Source organism: Gopherus flavomarginatus, chromosome 14, assembly GCF_025201925.1.
Source record: "Gopherus flavomarginatus isolate rGopFla2 chromosome 14, rGopFla2.mat.asm, whole genome shotgun sequence".
In the NCBI taxonomy this organism is placed as follows: Eukaryota; Metazoa; Chordata; order Testudines; family Testudinidae; genus Gopherus; species Gopherus flavomarginatus.
The window spans coordinates 33351691-33372456 of NC_066630.1; the positions used below are offsets into that span (position 1 = coordinate 33351691).

A 20766-nucleotide genomic window follows, 5' to 3' on the forward strand; every position below is an offset into this window, starting at 1 on the left:
TCCCAGGTAAACAGATGAGATTGAGACGTTTTTTAGTTATCACCAGTCCTCAGACCATCATAGTCTCTCTGGACTGGTGGTCAAGTGGAATAAATGTGCTTAGAGGCATACAGTTCGGTCCTCAGGATGCAACTGGACAATGGTTCAATCTATGGTTAGGGGGTGCACTTGAATCACTCAGCAGTTGGAGGGCACTGGTCTTCTCGGGAAAGAATGTTTCACATCTGTGTATGGGATCTAAGAACTGTTCATTCCTCTCGTCTCCAAGGGAAGGTTGGGCAGATAGTAATGTATTATATCAACAAATGGTTTATTTGCTCCATCCAGTTGTGTGCAGAGGTGATAAATCATGCCTCTGCCACCACATTTATTCTGTGACCCTACATTTGGCAGGGGAGAACAATGTAGTTACAGGTCACCTTAACAGAGACAGCTTCCAGATGTGCGAAGGATCAGTTGGTTCAGACCATGTTTTCCCAATGATGTCGAGCTGTTTGTGGACCTGCTCGCAGCCTGGTTCAGTAGGAAATGTCATGATTTGTTCCAGAGTGAGCAGGGACAGTCTATATTAGATGCATTCCTGCTGCACTGGGGAAAAGGTCTGATATACTATATGCCTTTCATCCCTTTCTCTTGATAAGAAAGGTAGTATCGTCCTTGCCCTGTCCTGACCTTATTGCCCTGGCTTGGCCACATCCATAGAGATTTCCCAATCTGCTTTAGCTGTCCAGCAGATTCTTTATGTGCCTCCCTCTGTCTGCAGATCTCCTATCCCAAGAAGGGGACAGGTTTCTTCACCCAGATCTGCAGTCCTTTCACTTAACGGCCTGGGCCACTGAACTTTGATTCTGTCCATTCTTGAGCAGTCATGTTCTTCATCTGTGCATGATATACTAGCTAACTCTAGCAAACAATCCATTTGATTTGATCAGCTTCCATTTCTTGTGTTCTGGAATACTTAATGTACTTAAATCAAGGGTTGTCTGACTCACCATTCAAGGTCCACTTGTCAGCCATCTCCACGGATCTTACTTTAGTTGATGGTAGATCGTTTTGTTCATATTTCAGTTTAAAAGGGTTATCTCCTGTTTGAAAGCCTGTCCTTTCTTGGGGCCTCATTGTGGTTTTGACCACGTTGGTAAAATTTCCATTCGAGCCATCAGCTGAGTGTTCATTTAATCACTTATCAAAACGGCCTTCAGTATTGGCACTGCACCAGCCAGGAGGGTGAGTGAACTGCATGCACTCATGGCTGATCTGCACCTTTTGTACTATTTTTTCATAAGGAGAAGATAATTCTTAGACCAGATTCTCGATTCTTGTCAACGTAGTGTCTGATTGTGAACGATCATTTTGCACACAACCGTGCCTCCCATAGCCACATTGATAAAGGAGAATCTGTCATCACTGATGGGATCTTAGAAGGGCTGTTGCCTATTATTTGGACAGAACTAAGTTTTCATAAAACACCTAGATTGTTTCATATGCAAGCAACAACATAGGGCATACAGTTTCTTCCCATACTATTTAATGAATTAAACAATGCGTTACTCAGTGTTAATACTAGCAAAAGTTCCTGTACCTGTTTTAGTTCAACCATATTCCACTGGAGCTGTGGCAACTTCCTTTGCTTGTCTGAGGCAGGTGCTGGTTGCTGAGATCCGCAGGTTGAACTTCAGTACACACCTTCACCAAGCACTGTGCTCTGGATTTTGCTTCTCGAATGGACATTGGAAAGGCAGTGCTTCATTTTTTATTTAACTAGGATTCTGTTCCTGCCTCCAGCACTGCTTATCAGTCTTTTCCATAAGTGACAATATGCAGAACCATTCAAAGAAGAAATGATGGTTACTTACCTGTAACCAGAGTTATTTGAGGTGGTGCTGCCTATCACTCTTTCCACCCTCCTTCCTCTCTCTGAAGTCCCTGTTTTTGTGTGTCTGGCTTCTTGGTGAAAAGGGACTGAGGTGGGGACGGTGCTCTGCCCCTATATAGCCTTGTCCTCAGTGTGTCAGGGACACTGAGAAGAGTTGGTACACGAGAACACTTAGAAGAGGGCAAAGATGGCACAGTATCCCATAAGTGTGACTATGCATAGCCATCTCAAAGAACTCCAGTTACAGGTAAGTAACTCTAATTTCATTTTACTCTATCCTTGATATTAAAATCCTGTTTTCCATTTGTAGAAGTTTGTTTGGAGAGGGTTAGCAAATACATGGTCGACATTAGTGAAGTATATATAAAGCAAAGGGCCCACTTACAATACTAAAGTATATTGCAATGTTGTTGTAGTTGTGTTGGTCCCAGAATGTATGAGAGACAAAGAGGGTGAGATAATATCTTTTATTGGACCAACTTTTCTTGGTGAAAAAGACAAGCTTTGGAGTTTCACAGAACTACTCTTCAAGCCCTCTGGAGCTTGAGAGCTTGTCTCTTTCACCAAGAGAAGTTGGCCCAATAAAAGACAACCTCATCCACCTTGTCTCTAACACTAAAGCATAGAAAGTTAGTCCCTAGAAAACCAAATTCAGGATCTAAATATAACCTATATAACCTATAATCTATAATATAAAAGTAGACCACGTGTTAATCCTGGCTTTCATGCCTAGCAGGGAAACTTTTAAAGGTACAAGGGTGAGTTATGCGCTTAACTCCCTTAATTTTTAAAGGGCATAACTGCTCTTTTTGCCTTTAAATATCTTCCTAGATTACTAACTGCATTTCAGAACTGTCCACTTCTAGTGAATCCAGATGCTTTAATGTTAACAGCACACACTTATCAGTAATGGGCAACTGCTATTCCTCCTGCAATTTCCTCTTAAACAATAAGGATCAATACACTGCTGTCTCAATTTTCCCTTAAATGGTGAGTATCAGTACTGCATTCTAAATTAACCATTAGAATATTCCTTCTCGGGTGCAGCACCTGGTCATCTTGACCAGCCCACTGCTTCTTAGAGCGGTATTCTAGTACAACCAGACTTGAAGCACTCCTTTAATATTCAGAAGCTACAAGTTTTCTGCTCTCTCTCCCTCCTCCCCTCTCCCCCTCCCCGCCCAGGCTTCCAGAAAGGGATTTAAGAGTTTTCAGTTGCTAGCTGGGATTTTCGGACATTCCCTATATTTCAAAAGAGGAGATGTTTCTTCATGTAATGATGAAGTATCTCAGAAGATGACTATGAAAAGCAAACTTGAAGTTGGTCAGTAAATGGTCTCCCTCTCCCTGGAATTCCGTTGAAGCAGAACAGAAAAAAATCTTCAGCTGTTTTTATATAGGTAACATTTACCTTAGGTGTCCTTCTGGAGGACAAAATGAAGGCAGTACTAATAAAAGGGTAACAAAACTGCCTGTAATATCTTATTATACAAAAGAGCTGCATATTATACTGTTACTTAGCATTATAACTAATTCTAGATGCTTTGACAGTATACAGGGTTTTAATTTTACCCAAAGTGTACATATCTCATTTGTCATGTTGAAAGTAAATATAGATGTGACCTACTTATTCTGTTAGATGGAATTTAGTGGTTTCACTGGTATTTTTAGCAAGCTAGCTCAATCAAAACTAGCTCAGGTATGCCTTCACATGCTTCAGTCACATTTCCCAGTTGCACAGCAAACATACCCTTAGGGTATGTCTACACTACGGGATTATTCTGATTTTACAGAAACTGGTTTTTTAAAACAGATTGTATAAAGTTGAGTGCATGCGGCCACACTAAGCACATTAATTCAGCGGTGTGCGTCCGTGTACCGAGGCTAGTGTCGATTTCCTGAGCGTTGCACTGTGGGTAGCTATCTCGTAGTTCCTGCAGTCTCCCTCGCCCATTGGAATGCTGGCTTGAGATCCCAGTGCCTGATGGGGCAAAAAACATTGCCGCTAGTGCTTCTGGGTACAGCCTCACCCCTCCCTCCATGAAAGCAGCAGCAGCCAACCGTTTCGCGTCCTTTTTCCTGGGTGAACTGTGCAGACGTCATTCCACAGTAAACATGGACCCTGCTGAGCTCAAGACAGCAATCATAGACGTTTTAAACACCTCACGCATTCTCGTGCAGTCAGTGCTGAACCGGGACCTGCAAAGCCAGGCGAGGAGGCAGCGGCTACGGCAGAGCGGCGATGAGAGTGAGGAGGACATGGACACAGAGTTCTCTAACTGCGGGCCCCTGCACTTTGGAGATCCTGCTGGTAATGGGGCAGGTTCTAGCCATTGAACGCCGATTTTGAGCCCGGGAAACAAGCACAGACTGGTGGGACTGCATAGTGTTGCAGGTGTGGGATGGTTCCCAGTGGCTGTGAAACTTTCGCATGCGTAAGGGCACTTTCATGGAACTTTGTGACTTGCTTTTCCCTGCCCTGAAGCGCCAGAATACCAAGATGAGAGCAGCCCTCACAGTTGAGAAGCAAGTGGCAATAGCCCTCTGGAAGCTTGCAACGCCAGACAGCTACCGGTCAGTCGAGAATCAATTTGGAGTGCGCAAATCTACTGTGGGGGCTGCTGTGATACAAGTAACCAAAGCAATCACTAAGCTGCTGCTACGAAAGTTTGTGACTCTGGGAAATGTGCAGGTCATAGTGGATGGCTTTGCTGCAACGGGATTCCCTAACTGTGGTGGGGCAATAGATGGAACCCATATCCCTATCTTGGCATCGGCGCACCAGGGCACCCACTACATAAACCACAAGGGGTACTTTAACATGGTGCTGCAAGCACTAGTGGATCACAAAGGACGTTTCACCAACATCCACGTGGGATGGCCAGGAAGGGTTCATGACCCTCGCGTCTTCAGGAACACTACTCTGTTTAAATGGCTGCAGCAAGGGAATTACTTCCCAGACCCGAAAATAATAGTTGGGGATGTTGAAATGCCTGTAGTTATCCTGGGGACCCAGCCTACCCCTTGATGCCATGGCTCATGAAGCCATACACAGGCAGCCTGGACAGTAGTCAGGAGCTGTTCAACTACAGGCTGAACAAGTGCAGAATGGTGGTAGAATGTGCATTTGGCCATTTAAAGGCGCGCTGGTGCACATTACTGACTCTCTCAGACCTCAGCCAAACCAATGTCCGCATTGTTATTGCTGCTTGCTGTGTGCTCCACAATCTCTGTGAGAGTAAGGGGGAGACCTTTCTGGTGGGGTGGGAGGCTGAGGCAACTCACTTGGCCGCTGATTACGCACAGCCAGACACCAGGGTGATTAGAAGGGCACACCAGGAAGCGGTGCGCATTAGAGAACCTTTGAAAACCCAGTTTCATCACTGGCCAGGGTACGGTGTGACGGTTGTTTTTGTTTCTCCTTGATTGAAACTGCGCCCCCCCCCCCCCCTTGATTGAATCATTCCCTGTAAGCCACCCACCCCTTCGATCACAGCTTGCTTTCTAAGGTAATTCATTCTCGTTTAAAAATCATGTATTCTTTATTACTTAATTTTATGAAAAGAGGGAGAGAACTGACAAGGTAGCCCGGGTGGGGTTTGGGAGGAGGATAGTAGGGAAGGAAAAGGCCACTAAAAAAATTCCATAATGATGAGAGCCTTTTGGTTGGGCTGTCCACTGGGGTTAAATGGGCAGGTGCACGGAGCCTACCCCCATGAGTTCTTACTCGTCTGGCGGGTGAGAAGGCTAAGGAACATGGGGAGGGGGGAGGGTGGTTATACTGGGGCTGCAGTGGCACTCTGTGATCCTGCTGCTGTTCCTGAAGCTCCACCATATGGAGCATGTCAGTTTGATCACGCAGCAGCCCCAGAGTTGCATCCCGCCACCGCTGATCTTCCTGCCGCCACCTCTCATCTCGAGCATCTCTCCTTTCATCTCGAGCATCTCTCCTGTCCTCACGGTCACTGGCATCATTCCTGTACTTTGCTACCACGTCCTTCCAGTCATTCAGATGAGCTCTTTCATTGCGGGTCACTTCCATAATTTCCGAAAACATTTCTTCTCGCGTCTTTTTTTTTCCGCCGCCTTATCTGAGAGAGCCTTCGGGACAGAGTAGGGAGGCTTGAAAAATTTGTAGCTGCATGAGGGAGGGAAGAAAAGGAGAGAAGTATTTAAAAAGATACATTTTAGAGAACAATGGTCATATTCTTCCACGGTGAACAACACTATTCACCTTACACAGCACGTGTGTTCACTACAAGGTCGCATTTTGCATCTTAATATTGAGCGCCTGTGGCTTTGGTGTTAGAGATCACAGGCGCAGATCCGGGCATCAGAATTCGGCTTGCATGCAGCCATGGTAAGCCATTGTCTTTCGTCTTCTGCAGCCTTCATCTATCCAGCGCCCTCCTTTCCCAAATAGCAAGCAAAGCCCCTTGAGTGCTGCTGCTTTCTTGTTAATGTGCAGCAGCAGAAACCACCCCGTGGCTGGTATCATGGAAGATTTCTGCTAAACACCCCCCTTTTCCCTCCCCTCAACCACATGGCTGGTAGCAGGGAAGATCCCTGCTAGCCAAACGCAGAAAAGCTCAGTGCCAATCGCCCCCCCGCCCATTTCTCCCTTGCTTAGCTACCTGCAGGGAAGAATTTCTTTTAAGCCACAGGCAAACAGCCCAGTAAGAATGGCCATTTCTGTCCCCTTACTTAAATTCCTGAATTTCAGTCAGGTTATCATGAACGATATCACTCTCCTGAGGATAACACAGCGAGATAAAAAACAGATGTTGCTTGAATGCCAGCTATCACCGGGACCATACTCAGCTAGGATTTGTCATGCAATGATACCAAATTACTTCCTATATGCATGGCGTGGTCAAGTGTCCTACCATGGAGGACAGAATAAAGCAGTGCTGCCCAGAAACCTTCTGCAAAGGCTTTTGGAGTACCTCCAGGAGAGCTTCAAGGAGATGTCCCTGGAGGATTTCCGCTCCATCCCCAGACATGTTAACAGACTTTTCCAGTAACTGTACTGGCTGTGAATGCATCCCAAGTCCTCAGGGCAAATTAATCATTAAAAAACACTTGCTTTTAAACTATGTCTTATATTTACAAGGTACGCTCACCAGAGGTCCCTTCCATGGCTTTATTGTCTGGGATAGTTGCTTGGGAGGGCTGGGAGGGTAATTCCATCAGGGTAAGAAAAAGCTCCTGGCTGTTGGGGAGAACGGAGTGCTGTGTGCTCTCAACAAGTTCGTCCTCCTCATCTTCCCCGTCCGCAGACTCCTCAGCCATGGCTGCGATTACCATCCCCACCTCGGAATCCACAGACGGGTGGGGTAGTGGTGGCGGACCTCCCTAGAATTGCATGCAGCTCAGCATAGAAGCGGCATGTTTTCGGCCCTGCCCCAAACTTTCCCTTTGCTTCTTTGGTTTTCTGGTAGGCTTGTCTGAGCTCCTTAACTTTCACCCTGCACTGTACTGAGTCCCTGGTGTGGTCTATCTGCATCATGGCCTTGGAAATTTTTTCAAATTTTTTTTCATTTCGTCTTTTGGAACGGAGTTCTGTTAGCACAGAATCTTCTCCCCATACAGCGATCAGATCCAGTACCTCCCGTGCAGTCCATGCTGGAGCTCTTCTTCAATTCTCCGGAGACTGCATTGTTACCTGATGATGAGCTCTGCGTGATCACCTGTGCTGATGATCTCTCCACGCTGGGCGAACAGGAAATGAAATTCAAAAGTTCGCGGGGCTTTTCCTGTCTATCTGGCCAGTGCATCCGACTCCAGATTGCTGTCCAGAGCGGTCAAAATGATGCACTGTGGGATAGCTCCCGGACCGTCGAATTGTGGCCACACTAACCCTAATCTGACATGGCAATACCAATTTCAGCGCTACTCCCCTCATCTGGGAGGAGTACAGAAATCGGTTTAAAGAGCCCTTTATATTGATATGAAGGGCTTCGTTGTGCGGACAGGTGCAGGGTTAAATCGGTTTAAATGCGTAGTGTAGACCAGGCCTTAGGGTGCAGACTTTATCTTCTCAGCTAGTGTCGTGGCTTCTTATGCAATAGTGCAAAGTCACTGTTCTTTGCTGAAAGACTTCTATTGTAATTGTGCTGCAAGGGAAAAATGTTTGGGGACCTTTCAAAAGGACAATCTTGCGTGCCTCAGAAAGACCTCAAGAAATAATTGCTTTTACACAGTCCAGAAAGAATCACCCAGCCATTTGTAACTATTCTGTTTGTTAAAATAGTAGACATTAAACCTTAAAGTACCCTTTAATCCACACCCTGAAAGACACTCCAGGTTCTACTCCTTTTTTATTCTTTAATTCCAAGAAAGTTGGTTGTAAAGTAGCAGTACTGAACATCAAAATCCTTAATAGACACCTGCAGAGATGTAGCTTTAAAATGGAAACCAATAAATACACTTTCCTGATCATCTCCAACAGTGGTAGTCTGTGATAAGTGACCTGAAGGAATGTATGTTTTGTATTCCAGTTAATACCTCCCATAGAAAATTCCTAAGACTTGCTCAGGAGGACTGTTTATAGGGTTGTATGCCTTAACCTAGTTGCTTTCCTCTGGGTTTTTACAAAAATCCACATGGTATTGGATGCTGTATAGAGTCAGGATACATATCTATGCCTTCCAAGGCAATCTGTTGATTTGTGTAATTAAAATAGAGTCTGAAACTGCCAAGAACTGACTACCTTTAATTATGTTTTTACTTAAGTATAATGAGCAATAGCAGAGGGAGGCACTTGGGCCCAAAAAACTAACTTGAAGTGGCCTCTCCGCCCCTGTTTCACAAATGTCAGGAAGCTGGAAGGATGAGGGGCAAAGTAGAAGACCTTCAAATAGTGGGGAAGCCTTCTAGCTTGGAGGAAATGAGATCCTTTACTTGACGAAAAAGACTGGGGAAGGGGATTGTTTCAAACTTGAGATGTCTATTGGCCAGAGTGATCCAAAAGATCTCAGTCTCCACAGCAGGGTCCAGGGACAGTACAGTACCTTGCTAGGAATTCCAGCTGTTGCAACAGCTTACATTGTAATTTGCCATACTAAAAGCTTTGCTTTTCCTGTTCTTTGTATTTCATTGCTTCTCAATTGTCCTTTTTCTGATTCTCTCTCATAAATAGGTTAACTGGTTAACCATTATTGTGCTTCAAAACATAGAGTAAGCTGTATTAAAGTATATTCAGAGATAATCATCAGTTTGTTAGTGTAGCTTCAGTTATTATTTTAAGTAATACCCTTTTTTCCTAATGTTTTTTAAATCGTTATAAAATACCTCCACACGTCTTAGCGAGATTATCGTTGCTTTAATTTACTCTAAAACATATGCATCCGCTTTTGTGGAGAGTACGGTTCTCACTGCAAAAGGCAGCACCTAGTAAGGGTAAAAGCTGAAACATACTGAATCGAAGAGGAGAATTTCTTTTTACAGACCCTTACTAGACTTTCATCTATCTTGAACATCCAACTGCATGCAACTAATGCTGCATGTTGCTTCAACTTCTACAAGCAGCACCACGTTGGGAGATGTTGAATGTTGGGGTGTGGGTTTCACTTTTTGTGAGGGCGAGTTCTCTGTGCTCCAATCTGTTTAGCATAAAGTATCCTGTAATCCAAAATTTTAGCCCCTGGAATAATTTTCTGACAAAATGCACACTGTTTACCAAAGAAGCAGACATTTTACACATTAATTTGTTTAACACATCTAGTGAAACAGTGCAGTGCAAAAAAAGTCTCCAAGTTGTCTTCATCTTTAGAGGCTTTGGAGATTTGTAAGTTGATTTTTTATGTAGCAGTTTTCTTGAGTTAGAAAAATATGTACATTTTATATTTAAACAAGTTGACATGCGTTTTTGCATATTCCATCATGTTCAATGTGGTAATATTTACTTTAAAGCACAGAGAGAGGTAGTGGCAGGATCTCAAGCAATACCTTTTTGTTAACTCTGGTAAAAAGCAAACAGAGTTTTGTGGTTGGTGGCAGTAGGGGGCTCAAGTATCTCCATGGTTTTAGTGGTGAATGCCTGATGGCAACTTGATGGCCTCTTTTATTTGCAACAAGTCTGACAGCTAGCAGTGAAAATTTAAGCTTCTGGCATTCTGACTTGCCTGTAGCAAAACCTTTGACAGCAAACAGCCAAGGAGAAGTGGTAGCTTAGAAATATAAATTGAGAGGGAGGCAGACGGGTATTCCAACTTTAACAGTATATCAAAGCTCCATCTTCCAAAGATCAGTATAACTTTATTTTAAAGATAAGGAGGACAAATAAATGTTCAGCGCTAGAGTGGAATATGGCCAATTTATTCTGCTACGTTGGTATCGAGTTCTTTTTAAAGAATAAGACTAACATGCTGCATTAGCAAAACTTATTATGAAAATATATTTGCAAATCACTGACTTTGAAGATAAGTGTCCACTTAAGTGAAATAAGCAAGAGAACTTTGAACCTATTACATTTTTAATAAGCTAAACAATTGATGTTATGTTTACACACCATTAACGAACCTTTAGAAATTCAGATAAGTTTAATACTTGACTTTCACATTTGAACATGTGATTCAATTACATATTTTGCTCTGGTGTGATAAAATATTAAGTTTTACCAATCGGTGTACAGTACTAGAATACTGAAAATGCATTTAATAATGGGGTCTACTAGTTAAAATAATGGGAGAGTTGATCTGAAATTGTACATGTGTGGCCCAGATCTTCCTATCACTGTAGAATTAGTACAAATGGAGGTTGGAAAAGGTCTTTTTAGCCTGTCATCAACCAAAAAGAAAACCCAGCAGGAAGAACTGTCACACAATTTCTGTCGCTATCTTTATACTCCAGAATTACTTGAAGCAATTAAATTAAATTACTCATTTTACCCCAAATGCACAATGAAAATTAGCCTTATTAGTATTTTTGTCCTACAAGCAATTCTAGGAAAAAACTCTCCAAAAGATTGGGATAGGCTACGATTAGACAACTCTCATGTTTAAACTGTGCCACAACTATGTCCAACTTATTTTTGGTTAATACTCTTTCCAATTTAAAATAAAAACTCTTAATTTGGAAGAAATACCAGTAGCGAGCACACCTTCATCTTGCTAAATAAAGCAAAAGTTACTGCAGAAGAGGTGACTGCACTCCTGGCTGCATGATCAAGAAAACTACTATGAATATCACTTGACAGGAAAAAGTAAAAGGGAAACACCGACTGAATTGAACTTAAAACATGGCCTTGCTGCTAAATTAAGTGTTCAGGGTGGAGAAAAGTGGAGTGTTCAGTATAGTTACTCTTCAGATTTGGGTGTGTGGATATGAACTGTTAAAGAGTGTACAAGCCCTTCTTACTATTTTAAATTTGGATTTGATGGGAAAGGCAACTGGATGAGCATCTGATCATGCCTCAGATGGAGCAAAGATTGACCCTATAGACCTATGGATCTAAACATCAAGAAAAACGGTGAGAGGAGATGGGAGTTTTAAATGCCTAGGAAGGTCTGTCACTGCTTTTAATCCTGCAGAGTTTGTGGTTGGAACTGAAGAAGCCAAGGGAACAGAAACATGTTTAGGTGAAAGAAATTGAAAATTAAGAAAGCCCTGGTTCCAGCTTCACTTGTATTCAAAAACTCACCAGTGTTGAATGAATGCATGGATCCCAGTGTCTCCTACCATTGGGTCAAAGAAGAGATCTGTGCTAGTTCAGAATGGAGAATGGCAGAAGAGAAGACTTTATAAGAAGCTCCTATCTAAAGATCTGTGTCCTTCAATGAGGGTTTTTTGAGTGGATGGGAGCACACCTAAGGGAAGACTGTTATTAGCCTGTTAGTTCCATCTGCATGGATTTTTCTGGAAAGTGTCACTGTTCCAAAGCAATCTCAAATCCCAACTGAGTTTGTTCCTGAGCAGTACAGAGCAGAGGAGGAGGAGTCAAATTGTCAGATGGGCTTTAAAGGTCACTTCTATCATATAATTTTAACCGAAACTCCACCTTAAGGTGGACCTATGGGGTGAAGACAGTATAGGCTGCATTCTTGGTTACCCCATAATCATTTGGAATTGTCGTCCATAGTTGACATGTAATGCCCTTTGTTTGTTTGGGGTTTTTTTATTCCAGCCTGGATCCATCATACTTTGAGATGATAGTTGCTGAAGGTACAGTTATCTCTATTCAGTTAACATTCTGGTGCCTTCATCTTTTCTTCAATTGACTGTAATAGCTTCTGTTTAATTCCACCTTAAAGGGTGTACTCAGTGATTTACTATGGGTTTCTTTCTTTTAGTGATAGCTCTGCACTGAGGTACTGTATATATCCTTGAGGTCATCCCAGTCTCAGCTTCATTTTGAGGCTTGTATTAATCGGATTGTGAAACTGTCTTTCTACCATCTACAGAATCTTTGTAGTCTGTAACCTGTGCTGTCTCATCAGGATTGTAGGACTTATGCATGCTTTTATCACATCCTTTGGTTGTATCGTGCTTTATTGTTTGTGAATCTTTCATAAAGTGCTCAGACTTTTATAGTACTGTACACCACCAGTGAAACATTTGTAGGTTCTCCAAATCCAACTCTGTGCTTTTGAGAACCACAAGATGAGATTCTGATATAAAAGAATAGGCTACATAGACTACTAAAGACACTGGAATGATTGACGGTAGGGCTTTTACTGGAAACATTTTGAAAAGTGTCTGTGGATCTTGGTTTTTCCCAGACCCCAAAAAAGTAAAGATTGTAAAAATATAGAAAATTAGATTCTGCTTGTTTCCTCCCCCACCTCCCAACTCCTCTTCTGAAAACCCTTGGAGGGGAGGGAGAAGAGAGAGAACCACAGAGTACTGGCCACATTAATTTTGGAGCCTGTATTTGCATATTTTGGCTTCTGAATACAAAATAATATAGCCTTATCAGTAAATTTCTAGCTGTACCTGTAAACATGAATAATGTTAATAACAGTTACCTCAGACTTTGAAGGGAAAAGTTTTCCATAGTAGCATTAATTTTTGCATATTTTTCTTTAAACTATTTGACTTTTTAATCTCCATTTTTTGTTTTGCTGGCCACATCTGGAAACATTGAAATAGAATAAGGATTAAAGACAAACGTTAAAGTTCAAATTTGCAAACTTTCTCACAATTTCAAATCAAAACCATAATTTACAAAAGGCCAATAAATTACCTTCAGTGGATCATTCTGCCTCAAAGATTGAAATATTGGAAAGCTAAAGGTGCTTTCTGTAGTGAAAAGCTTAAATTTAACATTTAGAATCTCTTCTAATAAAGTAGGCAAAATACTTTCAATGGAACCCTTTCTTAAATCAAAAGATGGAGTCTCTAGATTTATTTTCAAGCATCTGATGCATAGTAACATTACCCTGACTTCTTATGAGAAAGTGTTCTACAAATGTGCACATAGATTTGAACTTGTCCTTTGAAGATGTTAGTATGATTGCTCTGTTTGATCTACAAATTCTTGTAAAATTTTTTATCTGTAGTAAAACTATCAAATATTGAGCTTTTGTTTTTGATAGACCAGTTTAGTTACATAACTAACTATAATATCTAATTTCTTGCTGACTTTGTTCATTTTAGTTCAGATGGGTAAGTAGGGTAATTGTGAATGAAGGATAGATCTCTTGCGGAGCAACTATTTCCCAAGACAGTGGCTTCACCTGGAAAACCCCTGCAGAGAACTGAATACCCAATAAACCCCACTAACTCTAATCAAGACAGTTGGATTAAAAAAAAAAAGCCATCATACCCCCGAACATTTTTGGACAACATGCCAAGAATATATTTGAACTAATATGTAAAAAATATGAATGATAATGTACTTTAACCAATTTCTCTGTTGCTAAATTGGGGAAAACCTCCTCCACTGAATGAGAAAATCCAGACTGATTGTAGATGGACAGAATTAGTATCAATAGAATATAATAACCTAGTTCTTTCATGCTCAGCTTTACAGCTGCTTCCTGGACTGGAGCCCTATTCTGTCAGGTTTATTTTTTCCCTTCACTTCAGAAGAACCAGTGCATCTTGGCTATGAGATTAATGCCTTGGACAATCTCCATGTAGGATTTATACTTACAATATCTGTAAATAGTAGTAATGTGCAATGGAGATCTGTTCTAAGATATTAAATGTATTCACGAAATTCTCCTTTCTGTGTGGACTCGTCGTGCTGTTCAGTAGAGTGAAAATCTCTTTAGCCTGGTGAATTAGTCTTAGATGTTCTGATCTGAGAAGGGCACATCTGTGCCACTTGGGGATCATAGTCATTCTGTGAATAGCTAGAATTAATTTAGCTGTTTGTTTAACTTTCAGAAATAAGTTCTACCGCAGGGGTAGGCAACCTATGGCACATGTGCCGAAGGCGGCACTCGAGCTAATTTTCAGTGGCACTCACACTGCCTGGGTCCTGGCCACCAGTCCAGAAGACTCTACATTTTAATTTAATTTTAAATGAAGCTTCTTAAACATTTTAAAAACCTTATTTACTTTACATACAACAATAGTTTAGTTATATTATAGACTTATAAAAAGAGACCTTCTAAAAATGTTAAAATGTATTACTGGCACACGAAACCTTAAATTACAGTGAATAATAAATGAAGACTCGGCACACCACTGCTAAAAGGTTGCCGACCCCTGTTCTCCAATATGGTTCTGTTTCAAGCATAGACTTTCAGCTAGTTCTGTCTTAGTCTCCATTCTGTAAACGAAAGTTTGATCCCATAAATAAGTGAGAGAGGGGAATAGAAGATTGCTTTTCAATCTAACGTTTTGGCTCTCCACTAGCTAGTCCATGTTTGCTTTCAGAATTGAACTAGCATTACTTACAACTTGTGTCTAGAGAATAACAGCATATGATGCAGCATAATCTCAAAATCTAACACAGTAGGATCCATTAGGAAGAATCTCTAGAAGTTTTATAAACTGTACCTATTAAGATGAGCAAGCTATTTTACTTGTACCTGTTCTGTGTCACTGAGATATTGATAGTTTCCAAAAAGCTACGAAATTTGAAACTGTGTGTCACTTGTGGTTTAGCATATTTTTCCTATTTGTGCTATTATATGAAAACTTCTAATTCAAGAGGCAATAGGGATCTGCCTAATATGGGGCTTTTGCCATATGCTTACTAGTTATCTTGCAGAAGGGGGGGGAGTGAAAACCTGTAGAAGGAGATCAGTTGAGGAGGAGGAGGATTGGGCTATTAACTTCAAGGGAAAAGATTGATAGTGCTTGCTTATAAAACTTGTTAGTAGTCAGTCTGTCAGTAGTTCTGTAGTTCATACTGTGAATACGTTAGGTCCTCTCTCAGACCATCTCTTTTGTGACCTCTCATACACAATACTGCACCTTCCTTTGTGACAGCAGTAGTTGGTTAAATGAAAAAGTACTTTTGGGACATAAAGGAGAAAATAAGCTTAAATAGTGGTGGTTCTTTTGACCTTGCACTTCAGTTTTAAGAAGCCTACCTTTTTTGTGTTTCTTAATTTTGACATTTTATTTTCCTTTTTGCAGGCTGAACCCCTCAACCCCCACTTTTTCCTTCTCTGTCAGAGGAATCTAGGATAGCAGTTAAATAAGTAAATAGCAAAATCTACTGTTGATAGTTTTATTTGGCAATTTAGGCAGCACATCTCTGCCTGTTTACTGCATCTCTGTCCATTTTCTCCTTCTTGCTAATATCACTAGTCATCCCTCCCACCTGCTCACCTCTTGTTAGGGAAGGAGGAGCAGTCACCAGGCCGCTTTGAGGGGAGTTTCTTACCAACTGTCTGCCCTCCTCCCCCACGATCCGGGCGATTTAGATATGCCTTTCAGTCTGTTTCCTGTCCTCCTGAGGGAGAGGTGCCTGCTTGAAGTACTTCTTGAAGCAGGGAAACAGAAGGTGGGTAGCAGGGTGGGTTCTTCTAAAGTAGGCCAGTTAATGGTGCCTTCTCTTCTCCCCTTCTGTTCCCTACTAGGGCACAATGATGTTTGTATTAAGAGGGGAACATACGACTTAACAGGTTGAGCATAAATTCATCCAGTTACTTGCTAAAGACAAAACTGTGCTACCCTGCTGTGTGGTGGGAAGGAACGCTGCTTGTTCAATCCTTGCACGTTGCCTCCCAGCTGTGGATATGTTATGAGATTTGGCTGAGTTCCCTGGAAGTAACAGGGATCTGCGTTTAGGAGAGATTTTGCCATTCATCTGAGCTCTGAATGCTGCTGATTGTGGATCTCACCGTGACTTGAGGAGTGGGTTAAGTTTTTTCCTTAAAAGGGAAAGAGATTGAATTAAACATTCTAATGAGATGAAACCATTCACTGGTCTTTTAACATGTTTTGCCTTCCCTCCTAGCCAGAGTATAGCAGTATAACAATTTTGAAGGAAACATTTTTAAGCTTTACTTTTAAGGAGAATAGTGACTCAAAGGTTACCATACTGCTATTACAAATGATTGTTCTGGGTGCAGAGTTCATTTTGACTACGTCATATTCCTGCAGAAACTTAAATTAAATACTCAAATTAAATAAAAGATTATGCTGAATTTTAAAATTCCTGCATTCTTTGCTCTACTGGTTATTTATTGGATTGGTTCTGACTTGTCATCTTATTAGAATTATATATAAATGTGTATCTTAATTAAAGGGATAAATATAATGGATTTACCTCTTCACTGGTAGAATTGAGTGGCATGGGTTGCTTACTTCTCAACCTCTTACTGATGATTTTATTCCACCCCACCTTCCTCCCCTCACTCCCCACCCCCAGTGTTTTGGAGTGACTTTATTACTGTGTATAAAGGATAACTAATCTAATCATATAACTTGATCATATTTGTTTTAATCCAAAAGCCCTGCACCATTTTGCAAAGCCCTTCTACTAAGCTTGGACAACTCTTGTTTCCTCGAGTCCTGGTACTGCCTTCATTTGAGTGGCAGCTAGAAAACTGGAACAGTTAACACTTTAGAGACATCAAACATTCAAGACTGTAATTTTTCACTTGGGGGAGTGTGTGTGTGTGTGTGTGGTGGGGGAAATGGATGCTAATGAAGCATGCAGAAAGGTTACACTGAAATTAGACTATCAATTTCAATTATCACAAAACCACTATAATTTAAACTCAGTTGGCAATCTTATTTGAGAACAAATACTGGTATGTTGCGGAATACGTATTGTCATAGATAAAGTAGTGTATGGAGTCTCTCAGAGCAACTTCCTGGATTGTCTTTCTTTTAACCAGTGTTATTCCTCCCCCTTCCAATAAGTAATCCCCAAAGAAACAAATATAAATTAAATTTTGAATAAACATGTATAAAATACTTGAAGCAGAATTTTTACTATTTGTAAGTTGAAATAAAGTGTAAAAGTGTTTGTCATTTTCATTACAAAATGGTAAATATAGTATAAAATGAGTGTGAGCAGTAGTTGTAGATATTTTGACTCTACACTGTGGCCAGGTAGCATGGTTCACTTAAATTTATTGTGCATGTCTTGCTTTCAGCACATCTTCATTACCACCACTAGACTGGCCTTTACCAACTCATTATGGACAATGTGAACTGAAAATAGATGTACAGCCTAAAACTCACCATAGAGCTCATTATGAAACAGAAGGCAGTAGGGGAGCAGTAAAAGCATCTACTGGAGCACACCCAGTAGTGAAGGTATGAAATTTTTTAACTTTTATGTAAAAGTTGTTACAGAAAATCGATCATACTTACAGTGCAGTACTCTAAACTGTTACTGTTTTTTGTGAAACATCTTAGAATCCTGAATAGATGGGACATCTCTGTAGAATACCGTTTGCTGCAATATAGTCTCTTAAATACATTTTTATACTTGTAAAATTTATGCTACAATTACAGACCATATAATGAATTATGTTGTATATTATAGATTTATCATTGGCTTCATGACAGTATGCATAATTTCTTCCACTCTATTGGAAAGGAAATTTTTGGGGGTGGGGGAGATTAGGATTACAGCATGATAAATTACATATACTCAGTCATATTAAGATCTAATTTCTGTAACACTTCAGAATGCTATCACTTCACTTGATTAATGGATTATAGTGCCTCAATATCAGGGATACATTTCTGAACGTTCCCTCTGGGGCACCTGGCATTGGCCACTGTCGGAAGACAGGATACTGGGCTAGATGAACCAATGGTCCGACCCCGTATGGCTGTTCTTATGTAACATGGAAACTGGTGTATGACAAGGATTATAATTTCTTTGATGGTTTTGTTTTATCACACTGTTTATGTAAAACACCATGAGGTACTTCAAGTAGATGCTTGCTAATTTTCATTGCAGTAAACTACAGACCAAAAATTTGCGGTAAACAAATTTTTAGCTTTGTTTTTTATCTCCTTGTAAACTAGCCAGATTTTGCTGCTGTTGGGGAAGGAGGCTAATTCACGCAACTGCTTGCTCTTTTCTGGCCCACTGGGAAGCTTCACATCGCTGGCTTTCTTAAGTGGGTTGCTAGTAAGGGGGAGGACAAAAGATGATTTGCTAAAGTCTCTCCCGGCTCAATTCTTGTGGCTTTTGGAGAGAGTGCCAGCCACTTCTTCACTTTTTTGTTGCCCTAAAAGCAATTTTTAAGGCAGCCTGACTCAACCTTATTTCCACAGGAAAAGCAGTAATGTAGACATTTTGGTTTCACTGTCTTCTGGCAGTTCATCATGTGGCAATCCCCTTTTGGCTAGCAGTGAACGACACTAAATGTCCTGACCCCTATACTAGCTCTTGCTGGATTCTTCCTTTTGTTACAGATACTTCATAAACGTGAAGTGCTTTCCAAATGCTACCTAATCCTGGGAGTCACAAAGAGAGAGGTGGCATCCCTCTACTTTAGGCCAGGTCTACACTTAAATTTTACCAACATATGTATGGTCAGTTAAGGATGTCAGAGGGTTTTTTTGTTTTTTTTTTTTTGCAACACAGTTTGTTGTCAAGAGCTCTAGTGCCTGTGTGGTTTATTTTGCTTGCTGAACTGGAATAAGCTATAACAGCAAAAGCACTTTAGTACTGCTGTAATTGCATCTGTTCTAAGGGAGTTTTGCCAGAATACTTATACCAGCAAAATTTAAGTGTAGACATGAAGAGGTCACTGACAGCAAATCTGTGACAGAATGGGGATTGAAATCTAATTCTTGTGCTCTTAACTGCTGGATTATGCTGTCATAATTTGAAATTCTGCTGTGTATCAAACTGCACCACAGTGTCAAAGGGAGTATTTTGTCACAGTGACAATGAAGGGAGTTGACAGGTGAGCCTCACTTGGATCACTCTCCTGTCCACAGACACACATACCCTTTTCCTTCACTGGCTTCCAGTCTCAAGGCTCTTTGCCCTAATCTTTTACTTTCCTGCCTCACCTCCAGTCTGGGTTTTGTATCTTCTGTATTTGAATTAAATGTCTTTTTCCTCCTCCATGCTGCCTGAGTTCCCTCAGTGAGGTCATTTAGGATATAGGCCCCCTGCTCTCAGTTCTAGTGTCCAGGCCAGCCATTACAGGGAAATTCCAGCTGCTTCTTTGAGTAGTGTTCCTATGGTTGCTCCACTGTAGGTGTGTATGCCTCCCCATGCCTCAGATTGGAAACTAGGTAGCAGTGTCCATTTGGCCCATATATGTGCTTTCCTTATCTTGTTCCCTGTCTCGAGGCTATCTAGCACTGTGCAGGTGAACTGCCCTCAGTTTCCTTCTTAACCACCCTTGGTCTGAAATGGAGCAATAAGTAGAATGTGACAGTCAATTAGCTTTAAACCTTGTTTTAATTTTTAGAATAGCTACTAGAGTTTCCATTATTAGTTTATTACCACTCCCTTCTCCTTTTTCCTTTTTAATATATAAAAAAACTTTTTTGTTCTGACTTAGAAAACATTTGCCTCCTTGTACTTTTTGATTTTGTTGTCCTCTCCCGTCTTAGGGAATGACCTCAAGAAGGGGTATGCCTGGCTCCCCCAGGTTCAAACACTGTCTCTCTTGTGAAGAGGCTATCCCTGTCAGCGACAGCCATTTGTGCTGAACTCGCTGTTTAGGAGAGGCTCACGTATCACAGAAATGTACCTTCTGTCAGAAATTAAAGACGAGCAAGAAAGCCGTGACCTGAAGCTTTAGCTCCTCATGATGCAGAGTCCCCTGAGATTGGCCTCTGACCCTGGTCCTGGGACTCCCCCGTAGCAACAATTCCTGACATGACCATCAGTGTCCACGGACATCAAACTGTGATGCAGTCAAAGAGGAAATCTAAGGATTCCTCTCACAAGAGCTTGAAAGAGGGCTACAAGTCCACAGGCTGAACAGTTGACTAGGAAGAGATCCCCAGTAAAGTCAGTGACCTTGATACCGAGGGAGCTGTGGCATGGTACCCATAAGGCGCTAGGTTTCTCTGGTACCCATACTGTCTAAAGACCTGAGGAGCACAGCCTGCAGCGTCAGTACCATCTGAATAAAAGGCAATAAAGACTGTAACACCTTTTCTAAAATGGCACTGCAAGAGACAAGGAAAGCCGCAATACCAAGCACTTAAAGGGAACCCTCTTCTGGATGGTCATAACACACAAGAGTCTTCAGTTAGCAGACTCCCTCAACACTGAAAAGCTAGGCGAGACAGACTCATAGGTATCAGTTACCGCCACGGTCCTGCAGGAATTTTGTTTGTTTCTCTGTGTTGGTTTCAGGAACACTGGAATCTCCACTACTCATCACTGGCATCCCCATACCGACTACATTTTGGTTTCTGGAATCCCCTACAGTACTGAAACACTCCCCGCCAGTCTCTTTAACTGCTCTACCTTTATTGAGTGAAGAAGCAGAGAGCGGGGATGATGACAACTTATCTCAATGCACAGCTCCCCAGAACAAGGTCAA

General features: G+C 41.4%; 1 protein-coding gene and 1 long non-coding RNA gene across 2 annotated transcripts in view; one reads left to right on the top strand and one right to left on the bottom strand.

Annotated features, from left to right (window-relative positions):
• Nucleotides 1-20766, top strand: part of NFATC3 (nuclear factor of activated T cells 3) — a 163994-nt gene that overhangs the window by 59365 nt on the left and 83863 nt on the right. The window contains 1 exon segment of the mRNA XM_050922682.1: nt 17386-17548. Within this exon segment, the coding sequence (XP_050778639.1) occupies nt 17386-17548 (163 nt within the window).
• The window catches only part of LOC127034180 (uncharacterized), a 240628-nt gene continuing 225349 nt past the window's right edge, over nt 5488-20766 (bottom strand). Inside the window, exon 3 of the long non-coding RNA XR_007769322.1 lies at nt 5488-5962. This is a non-coding gene — a long non-coding RNA (uncharacterized LOC127034180). The remainder of the gene's footprint in view (nt 5963-20766) is intronic.